We start from the raw sequence: 16,842 nt of genomic DNA, 5'->3' as shown, positions 1-16,842 counted from the left end.
TCACGTACAAATGTGTCACAACTTTGGATCAGAGGTCGCGGAGATCTCTTGGGTATAGCCGCTGATCCTCTTTATGTATTTGGCCCTTCAGCACGTTCCAGTTACTCTCTGCTGGCCGCAATGGCGTAACAATAAATCTCCTGATAGCTCGAGTCAAGCTACGGACCGGAATCCGATTACTCTGTTTTTGTAGCCAGTGATTTTTGACTGCTAAGTAAATTGAAGTACGGAAAAACATTATTGTTAAATCAGATTAGTATTAGATTGATGGAAAAGATTTGTCGTTGTCAAGCGAAGAGTTGGAAATATAATTATGTAGCTATGAGAGAGAAAAACGATTTTTATTACTCAAAAGTTACTATTTTATTTTATTAATTATTTTAATATACTTGTGTATCTAAAAAGCTTTTCAATCTCTTTCTCTTCTTAAATTTCCAATATTCTTTATATAAAACAAAGAAAGCAAAATAGAGAGAAACATTACATTTTGGAGAAAGATTTTTACGAATTTTTTCCTCCAAGAATTCGTTTACATTCGAGATTCCATTTAATTGATTTTGGATAAAATGTGTAAAAATAATTAATAAGGATATTCTTTGATAATTTACATCAATATAATATCTGTGTTATTTATAACTATTAAGGTTTTTATAGATTTTCATTCACTGATTACGCTATTGTCAGGGAATTTTCATTCTAGTACCTTCAGCCTTCTATTTTTTTCGTTTTGTCAATCTGTCAACTAAAGAAATATTAAATATGACAAGAGAAAGAGAGAGAGAGGCACTTGATCATAAATTATTCGTGATTAACGCTGTCCGATAAATGATTGAAAATCATCATCTTCATTCACCACGAGATCGATTTATCAGCCCTTCAGAATTTCTGACAAATTCGGTAGAATTGTCCCACGCCGCTGGCCAATCATTAAGTGGCGATAGCCAAACTTTTGATGTTAATTGTGTAACCCACCCCCAACGCGTCGTCATCTACGCGGTAATCAATTCTCCGAGTTCCTCCTTTCACAAACGTTCTTGTTCTTCTTTGTTCTTCACGAATCATTGAATTGTTGACGTAAAGATAATAAAAGGAAATAAATCTGGCCACGGTGACATATTCTTCCCTTTTCGTATTTTATTTATTCACAAAATTCTTTTATTGATGTTACCGAAATTTCGTTTACCCTGTTATCGTTCTTCATGATTGCTGAGGAGAAATGCGGGCAAATAATGCCGCAAAGTTAAAAAGGATGGAAAAAGAGAGCAGACGGGGAAGCGCGATGCCTCGTCCAAGCGGAATATATGATGAAACGCCAGCCGTCACTCGCGGTGTCCGCTAAATCGGTGGAGAAATGAGAACGCGAGAGAAAGAGAATGAGCTGGGGGTGAGAAAGAGAGTCGAGGGTGGGATAGAAGAGTTCGGATCAACAAACAGATTAATCTGCGTTAAATCCTGGACGCGTTCTGCGCATTCAGGCGACGGCGGTAAGAGCGAGGTAAAAAAAAAAAAAAAAAAAACAAAAAAAAAAACTGAGCATGCCGCCGCGGGAGAAAAAATGCCGTGCGAGAGGTGGATTGCGAGGAAAAATTTAATTCACGAGAAGTCGTTCATCAAAGTGCGGAGCGCGCAAAATATTCTACCGGTCAACCGCGCGTTGCCTCGCTCAATCCTTTGCCGTTCTCGTAAACATTTCGTCTCATTCTTCGCTTTTCTCTCGATGATATAAAACACGTATAAAACACGTATACATATTTATGCAGCTCGGACTGGCAGCGTCGCGTCGAGGCGAGAGAGAGAGAGAGAGAGAGAGAGAGAGAGAGAGAGAGAGAGAGAGAGAGAACTCGAGGTTGAGAGGTGTATAGGTTGTTTTCGCACTATAACTTAATTTACCCCTCATCGAGGATACAAACCCGTTTAAGCCGGGCGGCTCCTACTCTGGGTCGAGGGTGGTGACTCCATTTCCAGAGGCTGCCGCACGACCGAGAGTGAATTATCGCGCGCTACGAAGCCCGGGGTGACCGTAGCTGAACTTGCACTCTGAATCAAGTCTTTCCACACCTTCCTTCGATAGACCTATAAAGGCGTAATACGTGACTTATTGTTAGCGAAAAATGAGAGAACGTTTTTGTTTGTACAGACTGTCTCTATTGTTACATAAATTCCACCCAAGGTTGTAATGTATATTACAGGCTGTATGAAAACTACACGTGTTTTTTTTTTTTTTTATAAGATTTTGATTGGCTTTTGTTTTTTAATTTTTATAATATTAAACATATATATTTTTAAGTTCAAAAGTCGGAAATCAAAACTCTTAGATTAGACTCCATTAAAAATTTACAGAAGAATAAAAACTTGAGACTTTTGATAAAAAAATATTCATATAATATGTACAACAACTTAATTCTTTTATAGTTTCAATTCGGAATTCTTATCATCTTGTTTGAAAGTTTTCTTAAATCTTGGCATTACATCAGAATATGCTTTTCTCAGACTACATTTCCCCAGTGGAATGTATCAAGAGGATCAATATACTTAAAGTATATCTCGTATTCTCATTGAAACTTTAAGCATTATTTGATTTCAAGATGTACGTAAAATATATCTGTAACGGGAAACGCGACAGTATTAAAAACACATTTAAGAATTGAATTCTCAAAATGTCTTACACTTGAGAATCGCGAACGCAGCGTCGACGTAATCAACTAAAAGCAATTCGATCGGCGCGATGATTATGAGGACAATCGCTCGAAACGGGGCATCGCCCATAATCACTTAAAATCTCTCGTTACTTAATTATACGAAATCCCTCACAAGCCGCGTAATTAAATCCCGCAGAATCATGCGGTCGGTGGCTTTTCCCCTGCGAGCGCACGGCCTGCCCTACGATGCATTCGTAAAATTAAATGACGCGTGCTCGGTTGCACTGCCGGTGCAGCATTCGGGCTGTATTAAAATGGAATTTCTCGGGAGAGACACGAAAAAGAATGACGCTGCAGTTCCACATCGCCCGCGCAAGCCTTCCAATTCTGCAGCGCCTGCAAGAAGCGCAGAGATTCGCGCATGTAATACTGAAAATATCGAAACAGCCCATGGGAGATGGAGAGTGCATTCTTTCCTTCAATATTCAATTTAAATTTCTGGGACGCGTTACTTTTTCCAATTAATTAGTCTGTGTACTTGCACGTAGCATTTCTGTGAGCCATGAAATAACGATTATGGTAAAAAACAATGAAATGATTAAAAAAGAATCGTGTATTGACAAAAACTGTTATTGTTTAGCTTTAAGTTTACAAATGAACATTGTTGATTAAAAGAAGTTATTTTTCGTTCGGTTCTTTTTTCGTTCAACCAATTTACATAATGAGTTTCCATGAGTTGCCTTCTTTGAAAGAAATTGTCTTTTGTCAGTTTTGTTTCACATGTACTTTATTATACTCACGAAGATAAATTCTGATCTTCAAAATTGAATTTTTATTTTAAAGTTTATTGATATAGAACATTGTCTTTACATAATATTTAATCCATCACAATTAACAAACCTATTTGAATATTTTCTTTTTTTCCGTTGAGATTCAAGTAAGTGTTGTTTTTTACTACACACGTTTATCTTGTTCGATTGTTTTTCTCTTCCATTGATTATGGTCGGAATGGGAAAATGCTTTCTCTGACAGATTTATTATTGTCATTCAAATCCGCGACGTTCACTCGTGCCAACAGAACCACGACGTAAATTCTTGTTCCAAACAAATAAATTCTTCGCACTTAACGATCGTACATATTCAGGTTCTGAAACTGATGACAGAAAAATGCAGTTTAATTGAATGAACATTTTATTTGATGAATACATTTTTTATTATTTTACCTGTAAAATGAAAGATTTGTAGATATTATTAAAAACATCGTAACATTGCGTTCGACATTTATAAAGTCGTATTATAAAAAAATTTTATATAAATTAGATGTTGTAATAAAGATGTAAAAAGCGTTTTTATATTATTCACACAATGTAATAATTTATTTTTCCACGAAACGTCTGCAAATATAAAAGACAACACAAAAGAACAAAAAAGTTCAATATACTTTACGTAAATGTAAATGAGATGGACGTTAATTTAATCATAAAAACGAGCTACTTTTGCAAATAAACATGATTGTGTCAATATGTCGAATAATCAATGTACCGTATCATGAGGGAAACTAATTCGTGTTAAATTTCGTATGACAGCGGGTATTAATTAAAGCTCGCGAATACTGACGGCGTCTGTTATTACACGCGTTCCATTTACTCGTGTTGTTACGGAATAAATTTGCGCAGAAAGCTAGTCAAATCTAAAAATACAGAACAGCGTGGACAGCGAGGCGCTAATAAGGCAGAATTTTGTATGAGGAGTAAAATTAATTATTGAAAATTGAATAATATGCATTGATCACATTAATTATGGGAGATAGAAAAATATTCATTGGATGTGTCGTAATATTTTACATGAATTCATTGAGATGTACAACTGTATATGAAAAGCGTTGATATAAAAGAAAAAAATGAAATAATCAGAAAATTTGCGTATAGTTATTGGAACATAGCAATTAGTAGTTCGATTATGCGAGGAAAAATTCTGAAAATTAACGAAGATTCATTTAATTTCTCTCAGCAACGTACAAACACATCCAATATTCGTTTCTTGCCTTTGCGTTCACATAACAGCCAGCAGTAGAAATAAGTTCGACCATGAGTGGACCATCTAATGCTACCAATACGAGCAATTTCACGCCAAACAGCCCTCGACTCGATTCGGTTTCGATTGTGTGCTCACGGATTACAAAGCAATTACGGCTGGCCCTCGTGCGTTCGACGAATAAAGAGGCGAACTTTTCCCCGACAACGCTGACGATACGCAATTTGTTTCCGATTGGTGAGCAAGCAAAAATTACGGGCCAATGACCGTTCTTATTAAAATGTCAAACGGTGAGTACGTTTTTTTGATCGAATCGCGGAGGCAAAAGTGAGCGGAAATACAAAAGATTTATATAAATCACAGTTATGCAGATACTGTAATATATTTCGTCCGTAATATTTGCAACTATTTCATTTATTGAGATTTCTGGATCGTTATGTACTCATTTTACAATATAGATATTCAAATAACGTTGTACAAATTATGAAAGTTGTGTATGTAACACGCAATTCTGTGTTATTAATATACAATACGAAACAGATTTCAATATAGTAAAAAAAAAAAAAAAAAAAAAAAAAAAATAGGTGAACATCGTAACGATAAAATTTTAAAGAACATACTATATTGTACAATGCAGCTTTTTTTAAAATACGAGAATGCCGCACTCAGTATCACTAATTAATGTTATTCCACAATAGCGTCCCAACTATACCGCAGTTTCTACTACAGTTCGTTATACCCGCTGTTGAATATTTCCTAAGATCTACTGCGGATTATCCTCTTAGGAATTGCCTAAGAATTCTCAACTTTCTCGTTTTACGCAGAAAAAGGAGTCGAGAACCGCGACGATTAATTACATAGCGGTGGATGAAATTATTTAATCGGCCGAAGAATTCTTGAAAGCATACTTAGAGGATCAATATTTATAGAAAGAGAAAAGTATAACGAATTCTGTATAGAGAATCAATTCTAATAATTCTTATAATACGATATCTATAATATAAAATCTTAAATTACTTACTGCGAAATAATATAAAATTATTAAAATTATTAAAAGAAAGTTCCTGTTTGTGGTGGATTAAATTTTGATTAAAGTCTCCTGTTACAATTGAGTTTAATCTCTCTTGAATTTCGTAATATTTTTAATTATATTAAAAGTTCTTATTTTAATCGTATGTATAACACTAAGAAAAAACAATTATATCTTTGGTTTAACTTTTAATTCTAAGGTAAATTTACAGACGTAAAGGAAACGGACGATAAAATTATTTTTATTTCAAAAAATTAACTCATGTTAAAATTCACTTTTTCGCATCTCAGGATATTTCAGAGATACTAAGAGATGTAGCTTAATCTCGTTTCCACATTTTTTGGATTTTGTTCTCTCTCGCGGCGCGCGCTTTTTCGGGATAAAAGCTGCATAAGAGAGATCTTACGAGTAAGTACGTTAAACGTCTTGACGGCGTGCAAAGTGCTCGAGATGTGTATTCCTTCGGCATCGGGGGAGTCGCGCATGCGACCTTTACAGTCTGAAAGGACTCTCTCCTCTTTCTCTCTCCTTTTTTGCCACTTTGCTCGCGTGAGAAAAAGAATAGGCGGCCCGGCGGCAAAAAAAAGAAGAGAGAGGATGTTGCATTGGTGAGAGGAGTTCACGAAAGATGCGAAAAGATTAACGAGTTGTTGTGGATGCATTTTACACGCGTCCTCTGTACAGCTCAGGGAGCTCTTAATGCGATTCGCGGCGCCTCGCAAGAAAGGAAAAACGCGATTTGAATGCAGACCGCTCTGAGGGACATTTGAATGGCAACCAGTATGCAAACGGCCGAGCTAATCGACCATCTAAATCGCAGGTCTTTTAACGGGTTTTTTTTTTTTTTTTAGTATAACGTACAAATCTTTTTCTTTTTTTATTTTTTTTTTAATACGTCAATCCGTCCCATTATTTCTCTTTTAAATTCCAGATGTATATAGTTACAGGTGCAACTATGTTTTTTTCCTCTAATGAGAATTTATGTTTTGTAATTCGTATGTAATCTTCAATAGCGTATCCCGACAAAGTTTAATAAAGAATTATTACCATAAAAGCATACTCGTGTGAAAACCGATGTAAATTATTTTAAGATCAATATATTACACTCACAGCTTTCTCTCTGTCTTATGTTTTTCCCCATTTGTAATTATGACAGATGTAACAGCTTTAGTTAATGCCTTGTATATTTCATTGCTAGTGTTATGAGATGGTACAGTCATATAGCACCCTAGAGCGCTGCAATACTGCAGAATATATCACTGAATTAGTATCTAACAACTCGCAGACAACTCATGCAAGAGATGCTCGTGCATGTTCTCAGACGTCTTACGTTTCATTCATCCTTAGTTTATATCTCATTTATTTAATTATTAATTATTGGGATATATTTACATTATCTTTCCCCAATGATTTATTATTATTATTTATGAATAAAAAAAAATAATTATTTATTATCAAGACACCGGACAAAATAAATTTTATCAAAGTTGTTAATCGATGTTTTTTTCACTAATTATTATTTTCAAATTTCCATTATTTTTGTGACAGTTACATATACAAAAAGAATACTTATTAATATTTTTAGTTGTTTATTACAGATATTTTATTGCAGTCGTTAAAGCCACATGCTGTCAGCTGCGACTATGTACATCGCACATTACGTCGCCTCACTATATTACATTATACACGACGCGCATAATTCTGAAAACATCATGTTGCGTCGTGTGTGTATGTTTATAAATATTGCATGTCGGCACATTCTCTGTAGATCTGGAGTGGCGCCTTTGTTCCTGTGCTCGATTAATTATTCACCGACAATCAGCGGAACGTACCAATGCTAATAGACGAGCGGTTATATACATATATAACGGTATATTATATATATATATATATATATCGTTAAGTTATACATGCTTTGCTTGCTAGAATCGACGATGATTGCTTACTGATGATGGTGACTCAATAAATACGAGCATTCTAAAATGCTAATTGACTTATATATACTTTCACAAACGATTTGGTATGAATTTTACAAAATCAGTTTACACCCAACAACAATTAAAGTCTATATATATCATGATATTTTTCATGTCTATAGTGTTCATTTTGTTAGATTTTAATTGGCAGTATTAATATTCACAAATCACAAGTTTTATATATATCCTCATATTACTATTTTTTAAAATTATAATTCGTATATTTTTTTAAGAAACTTGTGTGCTTTTATATATAGGTATGACTTCTTACAGAACTATAGAAATGAATAATATCAAAATAATCTAGATGTATTCTCTTTATTATTTTGCAGTTACAGTAAACAAACACCTATCAATGACCTTTGATCTTCAAAACTAAAAAAAGGGACATTTCGATATTATTTTTTGAACGTCAAAATAATCTAGATTTATCCTCTTCATTGTTTTACAGTAATCAAACACAAGTCTATTAATAATCTTTGATATTCAAAACAAAGAAAAGAGATATTTTGACATTATTTATTCTTATACTTCTGTAATTTATAAAATTAATATTTTTTAAACGAAGCGTTTGCGAGTATACTAGAGGATTTTTTTTTTGTTTTGAGATCCTAAAATGTTTCAAGTTTGATCATTCAACCCGCGAGTATCCTGTGTATATTTGTATATATATGTATATAACAAAAGTTTTTACCTTCTATCGTTCGTGTAATATTAAAAAAAACAATATCTACGTTATATTAGGAAAAGCTACGCGAAATATAAATGTATGTTTTGTTTTATATTTTTCTTCCTCTTTTTTTTTGTAAAGGCTATGGTTGAATTTTACGAATGATAAATATTTTGCTACACTTCTTTTTATATGACGATGCAATTGTTGTGTGAGAAATTAAAAAAAGAAGAAAAAAATCGATACATATATATGTATTGCACGCAGTTGTATATATTGTGACAGTTTTTCATCGCAGAGAAGCGCGTTATATATTGGTGACTCGACTCATCCTGTGCACTAGTGTGTCTCCGATATTTCGCGCTTTCATTCCCGCGGTTCTGCTTGTTTTTTTTTTACGTCACGAAACGCCAAGAGTTTCGTTATATTCGCTACCGCGTAACCCTACAAACTACTTTTCTTACCTTCGAAATTTCCAACATCAACGTCACGCTCGTGGTCGTGCTTTTTTATTTCGCGAAAAATGTACAACTATATGTCGCGAAACATTTCTCACGATTGGTTAATGTTTGCGTACTATCTATAACGTATATCGTTTCCAATTTTCCGGGTATTTCGGCAGCCTATCGAGGATTTTTAAAGAATATATTTTTTCAATGTCTCTTCGCTCGACGAATAGATGAAATCGATACTTATTCAAGGAAGAATCGTGTCATGATAAAAAGGTATTTTTAATATTTTTGGGTCGCTACCGAGAAGCGTGACATCGCTTTTCGCGAACACGATTTTGCCGAAATTTTCCTATTTTATTTCCTGTATTATGTCGTCTGTGCGCGAACATTATCCGACAGCCCGTTTCATCCTTCTCGTATTGACATTTAAATGCGATAATCTGGCGTATAATGTCGCAATAAACTTTGTCTTGATCGAATGTCGATATCATACGAACGGCAACAAAAGCACTTTTGAAAGTTTCTTTTGATTACATCAACATTTTGATCACTGGCAATAACAACGGCCGACCGGTTCGCGTTTTTCACGTTTCCATTTTTCACGAAATTTCCGTGTCACAGCAGTATAATTGACCGGTTAACCAACACGTTAAATTTACATTAAAAAAGAAAATAAATAATTGATTTTATCGAGAATGATTGGACATATGCACACGAATACACGCGTGTGCGCTGCACGCGATATAATTTAAGTCGTTTAATTAATCACGTCAGCGTAACTTCGATAAAGCGTAATCGAATACCAACGAATTCGTTCTTTCATTGATACAATGTCCGGTTTCTTTTGTTAATTCCAACGTCCAATAATAATGAGAACGAGAATATCGAATTCCCACACTCGAACTGTCTGCGTTGATATCGTAATTTTCTCTATCGAACGTGCTGTATAAGAAAATAGCGCTAGAAATATGCGAGTAATCGATCGGTGCTTAATTAATATGGTTTAAATTTAGTTGTACATCTATTTAATACGTGATTTTAATTAAGTGTGCCGACGAAAATCTATCCGCGAGAGTTATTTACAAAGATTCTCTCATTCATCCATTAAGCCTTGTTTATTTATAGCGAAACACAGATCGTGTCGAAGTAAATAACACGCGAAACACAGGAAAGGATAGGAAAGAGAGCAGCCGTGTTTTTATATTCTTCGGCGTCGGTCTGTCTGGCGAGCGGAACGGGGCTGTTTTTCCTCTCTTATTTTCACGTTCTCGAATATCGGTCGAATACAGGCAAAGCAAATTTGTGGCGTTACCGAAACTTTTTTCCATCCCCTCGACAGCGCGTTTGAGGGTCGGCGATCGAGGTCGCGCGAACGTTCACGTTGCCCTATGCATGGACTTGCAAACGAGATTAACGGGTCGAGAGGCGCGAGAGAGGCAACCGCCGTGGATTTGCGAGCGTGCCAAGCCGCTTTGAAAGTCCAGTCGAATTAGAGAATCTCTGTCAAATCGATGGAGAAGAGAAGTAAAGTGTATTTTGGAACAACGTATCAATTTTAGAACTGCTTTGCCCGGTCCCTTTTTACTTTTCACCTCGGATTGGCTAACACCGTTTTGTGCAATTTAGAAAAGTTGGGAAAAAATGAAAAACGTATTTATATGTTCCTGTTAATTATATAATTTTAATTGTGTAATTATTATATTTGGTTAATTGGTTAATAATTATTACAATGTGTAATAAGTACGATTAAAGTAGTATTTTAGCGAAATATGGGGATAGAATAATATTGCTAACAGTAAAATGTATATATTTTTTTTTCATGTATATGAAACAAATTTTGTGCTATACAATTTTTAAACATCGTATCATATGATTTTTAAACATTTACGTCTCTGTTTCTACTTTAATTTTTGAAAAATGAATTTATTAGATCACGTGGGTGCGGGCTTGCTCCATTTCCGCAAAAATGAGGTGTATTCTGCAACGCTAGCAAAGTTAGTTACCCGCGTTCCGAGTTGTAGTACATTATACCTGACATGTTACAAGAATTTATGATACATCTTTCTCTGCGTGGCTTTATCGTTCTTTTTACACCTGCAAAAATAAGTGCACCCTTATATAATACCTTTTTACATAATCGTTTCTTTTTTTGCTTCTTTGTAATTTCTTATTTTATTAAATCAACTAAATTATGTATATTCAAAAGTAAAATAAAATATTAAAATACTCTTTCATTAATTGTCGAATATTCCGTTTCTTTTTCGACACGATCAAAATTCGCACGTGTTGAAATACTGCTCTCGTGCTAGCAAGAAAAAAATAATATCTCTTGAATATCTTCACGACCATTTCAATTCACTTCTCATCTCTTTCCAACGCCGCTGGTAATTTGTTCGTATCTATTTGACTTTACTCGAGACTACAGTCGTAATTATTATTGCAGATAGAAAGCGTTGCAATTTCGGTCCAAGTATATTTACACAGCGCTCGTGAAAGTACAGCTCGTCGCCTCGACGTACAAACACAATTAACAGCCGGAGCGTGTGCCCCGTGTCAAGCCTCGAATTTACTTTACGGAACCTGTTGCGGGGGGTCCTTGAGTTTTGCCTTATTCTCGCCGGCATTTTCTCGAGGTCGCGTCGCTTTTAATTTTGTCGCTACGTGGATAACAGCTGATAGCACCGCCGCGATGTATGCTCGCAATCAAACTCTATCTTCGATTGAAAACTTGTGTTTTGTTGAGATAAAATTATATATTAATCTCACGTAGAAAATTGCCAGAGGTAACATTTATAAGTTTAGTTTTGATTTAACATTTTCCAGTTTTGTAGCGTGACTAGAGAAAATAATTCTTACATTTTTAACGATCCATCTTTACAATTTGCAATTCAGCTACGATACCAAAATTTAATTCGATATCGATGTGGTAAATTAATTTTTGATGAATAAAAGAGCACACACACACACACACATATATATATATATATATATATATATATATATATATATTCCAATGTTTCATATTTCGTACTTCAAATTTTACTGAATTTATTGCGCAAGAGACGAAAATATCACAAAATGTAATGGCATTATCAAACAGGAAATGCTGTTTTTCTTTCGCATTTGTAAATACTGTTGCGGTGCTCGTCGAATCGCACGAACTGCATGCGTACGTTGTTAATTTTGCAAAGTTATTTCCGCGAGCCGCATACGACGCGGCAGCGCGTTTTATTAATCATCTCTATGTAGGTGAAAAATTGAATTTTTAACGCTGCAATCCGACAAAAAGCGTACGTTGTGATCCTGAAATTTTCACATACTGCTGGCAGAGCGACAATACATCTGCATCCGTATTACATTTTACCCAGTTGGTGTAAAATTGATATGTTTATTTCTGACTAATTGCTTGTGTTATTTTTCTTTTCAGCGATTCTATTTTCACCGGCATAATAATTTTATTGGGAATTATGTACATATTTCGTATTCCGTATAAACTACTTTATGACAAACATTTTTTAAAGAATTTTCAAAAATATTTTTCCTTTTGAAATGATTAACATTTTATATAAAATTGATAATTATTAAGCAAAGATTAGAAATATTTTGCTGTGTAAAATTGATAAATTAGTACACGTTAGATATAATGCTCAAGGTTAAATGTAGGAACTAATTTTTATTTTGTATATTTATTGTTAGAACATTTTTATTTTTATTCTAAATAATTAAAATTGTTTGCTAAGACAATTGATAAACTTTATTTTATTTGCATTAATTTTATAATTATTCCTAAGCTTTATCGTATAAAGCGCATTTTAAACGCATTTAGATATTAAACTCGCTAAAATTTAGTTCATCCGGAGAATACTAGGAGCAGCGAAGAAATAATTAACGTCAGCTAACGAGACGCGATTAATGCCTGTGCGAGTATATACAAGTCTGCACGTGCATCGTCGCATCGAAGTCAGTACCGTCGCGTCTGCCGTCATTCGATTAGCGCTAAATACAATTTATCGGCAAACTTAAAAGGTGAAAACTGAAGATCGTAGCTTAGCACGGACCGAGTTAAATGAGTTTGCGAAGTTGCGAATTAAATAACAACTTTAACGAGGTTGCAGGCTGCCTTAATGCCCAGCTCTAAACCCCGTGCTTATATCCTGCCTTTACCATCTGTCTGTACTTTAGCGTTGACTGAAAAAACAGACTTCTCCTTTCTCTTTTTCTCTCTTCTCCTCCTCCCATTCTCTTTCTTTTTGTCTGTAAAGAATACGGAATGAACGTTTGAGCAGCAAAAATGCCACGAGAGGAAAATGACAAAGAGTACCTCGTTATAACCATATGCATTTTTTAATAACTATTTGCGCACACGATTATCATATGAAATTGTATTTTATTTGTTCCTGTTGTTATTGCTTGCAGTTTGTCATGGGATCCAGCAGTTTGAAGAAACACCACAGTACACCGAGGTCAATCCTGGTCAAGATGCGAAGCTGGTGTGTCGAGTCCTCGGAAAGAGAGGGCAGTGCATTTGGCAGAAGGATCAAAAGGTACGTAATTATTCCTTATTTAAAACAGTTGGCTATATTTAAAGTTGAATAGCGCTAGAAACACAGTTATACAAAGATCATGCTTTTTCGTCACTCATTCTTCTAGCAGTTACTATTGCTTATCGATGCAATTGCTGCGAAAAATCGTTTATTTATTTTTTATCACAGCGAAAAATTCTATTTATATCGAAGTTATAAAAATAGATATATATTAAAGTGGTTAATTTAAGATTTATAATGACAAAAATTTGAAGAGAATCGTTTTTTTTTTTTTTTTTTTACACGCAAAATAAAGATGTTTTTTCTCTCCGTTATAAGTTTTACTTTTTGGGTTTTTTTTTTTTCATATTACACACATAAGCGAATTATAGAAAAATAAGAAACAAGTTCTTGAATCTGATCGAAAGCGACGTATATTTGTCGTAAGTGCAAAACGGAATTGTTCTCTCGGAACGATCGGAAGTTTAGGGTACAAGCACGACAACGGTAACGTTCGCTAGATGCGATTGCGAAAATTGAAAAACACAACATCCGGACCTCGGAGAAGATGCAACTTGTGTGTACCGTACCGTAGCATCAGAGCATTTCATTGGTTCCGTTCCGCTTTTCTAAGTCCGTGGCAATCGACTTTTCCTCGTTCACCGCGTACGAGCACGTAAACTTCCAGATAAGTTTGTCCTGGCCGGAAGTGGACGCTACAGGATGCGCGACGATTCGTTCGTTTGTCCGTGGAATCTAAAGAGGAAAGGAAACCTGGCCGCTTCAAACTTTCGCGGAACTCCATGATAGTGTGTTCGTCAACTAAGTTCTCCAACTAGTTTCAGTGTAGATACTTCTAGTGAATCATATTGTCTATCGTTATCGTCGTTTATTCTTATTTCACGATATTGTCATAATTAATTAATTTTAGTTGGGCAGAAAAATATTAAAAGAAATGCTTTTTGCAAATAATATTGAAGGATTTAAATGCAAGAATAAGACAAGTTCGCAATTTTTTTATGTTTGACTTTAAATACAAAATTGAAAAACACACACATTCAGAAAATACTTGATACTTAAAATTATAGATTTAATAATTTTACACTTAATCTTTTAGTTGAAAAAAGGGAAGAAAGATTTTTTTGTGGTGTTTTATTAACTATTAATTTAATTTGAAAAAATTATACAGTATACTACATTATTCATAGAGTATTCTCAATTTCGGCAAGTTTTGGATTTAGCACAAAACTAAATGAATATAATAATCCACACAATATTATTTAAGAGTGTTTGCTAGATTTATTTTTAATATCTAAGGCTCCAAATAATATAAAGAACGTACATTATAATACGTGAATTAATGCAAGTTGTTTATTTCAGTTGGGGTGTTTTAAATTTTTATTTTACTTTCTATTGTAAGATTTATTTGTGCAACTTGAATCTATATCCCCTATATACCCTATAAATATATATACCCTATACATATACCCTACGGATGTAATATAGATTTAAATTTACCACATCCACCATATACCGTGTAAAAGTGTTTCCATCAAACTATAAAACTCGGTATACCGCTAATACGTAGCTTTCGCTATTACGATTTATAGGAATACATAGTTCACTGCGAGACGTCACAATCATAAAGTCACAAAAGGATGATTTACGCGCGGTCCTTGGTTTGCTTGATCAGCCGGAATCTGGCGGTAACGCGTTTCCTAGCATGATAAATTTGAGTGCGCGCGATAACGGACTCGATATTTCACTTGAACGAGAACGCAAATATACGAAACGATGTGGATCGCGATCGCCGGTCAGGGCGGCGGGCAAAAGTTAAAATTTTCAATTAAATCGACACGACGGCATCAAAACGCAGCGCTTCCGTCGTTTCGAATCGTCGCGATTTCGAAAACCGGCTTTCCGTGTTCGCATCGAGTCGTTTTCCGCATCCTGCCTCTCTGAATTATTACAGTGGCGATTTGTACACGAACAGGTGCACCACATACACACATTGTATATACGTACGGTTTCGCACGTATAATAGAGAATAATACGGTTTTACGAGCCGCGATTTATCCACATTAGCGATCGCGCGCGGTAAATCCGCGATACATCTTCAAAAGACGGCCGACTGGTATCGATATAAAAAGCCTTAGCTTTTCTCCCTCTCTTTCTCTCTCTCTCTCTCTCTTTCTCTCTTTCTCTCTTTCTATTGATATCGTATACGAACATGTACGGATGAATGTTTCCGATTCGCGCCACGTACCTCGACCTGAGATCTCGGATATATATCTGTATGTCTGGCGCTTGATTGGAGATGAGACGGGCCGGAAAGCGCGAAAACATGGAATGATGCGCAGCATTCTCGAAAGCCAGGCGACGAGAAAAAAGCGAGGAAAGCAGACTTGCTTGATTGGCATGCTCGAGGCGTTTTATGCAAAGTCGCCCCTTGAAATGACACGCTCTTCCGCGCGATATCTCCGGGCTTAATCGAACGCAATCTCTTTGGCGATTTTAAGCATTTCGCGAGATGCATTTTTCATAGTTTAGTAGTTTAATAGTTTGCCTATACTTAAATAATTTTTTTATTATGTAAATATACCAATAAAAATAAGATTTGTAGTTTCTTTCGTGTGAAATTATTTCCAAGAATATGTGCAAACATTTTTCCACACTCACCATAATTAGAAATTGTGATTAGAAATGATTATTTCACGAAACAAACAGTTATTCAGTATTGTCAGTTCTTGATTTTTCGTAAACAAATCTTATCTCATTTCCATAAATCTTCCCTTATTTAATTAACTCGTAATGTCGTTTGCGCCAGCCTTCGCGAAACTTCTCGCGAAGCTCATCGTTCTTAAACAGCTTGCATTTAATGTCATATATCAGGATGTATTTACGCATGTTACACGACAGTGTCATGTCAGAGGACATTAATCCCGACGAAGTTAAAAAGTTTTACGGAAAGCGGAATCTTGTTCGTCTCTTGCAAAGATTTAGCGCAACGTGATCTTATTACGTTAAGAGTTTATAAAACTATACGTAGCTCTCTTGCGGCCGTTTCCTTTCTTTTCACTCGTAATCACCCAAGCGCGTTTTACTTACCCTCCTCCGAAGACGATCGTAAGTTTCGCGGGAGTTTTATGCACCGCAAAAAAGACGAGAGAAAGATAATGCTTCGAAAAAAGGGACGTTGACTGCGAAACGCGCTCTAAATTGAAATCATTACAACTTTAAAATCATTACAACTTTCACATCATTACAACTTTTTCCAGTCGAGGAAAAAGAAACAGAACTCTCTCTCGCAGCCGGGAGTTGAAAAGTCATGCTAAAGTGAGAAAACGAACGTGTCAGAGGGATGATTGTGGTCGAAAGACGGCGCGAAAAGTGAGGGCGAAGATCGATGGTCGGCGAGCAAAACGCGACATTTTACCGTAAGAGACGAGTAAGTTTACTTGCGTAAAGAAATTCTGCAGTTTAATTCTCGGCGATTTTATTCTTTCTCTTGCACGAGA

General features: G+C 35.2%; 1 protein-coding gene across 8 annotated transcripts in view; it reads left to right on the top strand.

The window, feature by feature from the left end:
• The window catches only part of LOC140667432 (kin of IRRE-like protein 3), a 160,277-nt gene that overhangs the window by 104,308 nt on the left and 39,127 nt on the right, over nucleotides 1–16,842 (top strand). For all 8 annotated transcript variants that reach the window (XM_072895372.1, XM_072895370.1, XM_072895369.1 and 5 more), the window contains one exon: nucleotides 13,218–13,345. In XM_072895372.1, coding sequence (XP_072751473.1) covers nucleotides 13,218–13,345 — 128 coding nt within the window. The remainder of the gene's footprint in view (nucleotides 1–13,217; nucleotides 13,346–16,842) is intronic.

This window comes from Anoplolepis gracilipes, chromosome 7, assembly GCF_047496725.1.
Source record: "Anoplolepis gracilipes chromosome 7, ASM4749672v1, whole genome shotgun sequence".
NCBI classification, from domain to species: domain Eukaryota; kingdom Metazoa; phylum Arthropoda; class Insecta; order Hymenoptera; family Formicidae; genus Anoplolepis; species Anoplolepis gracilipes.
This window is presented reverse-complemented; position numbering and strand designations above follow the sequence as displayed.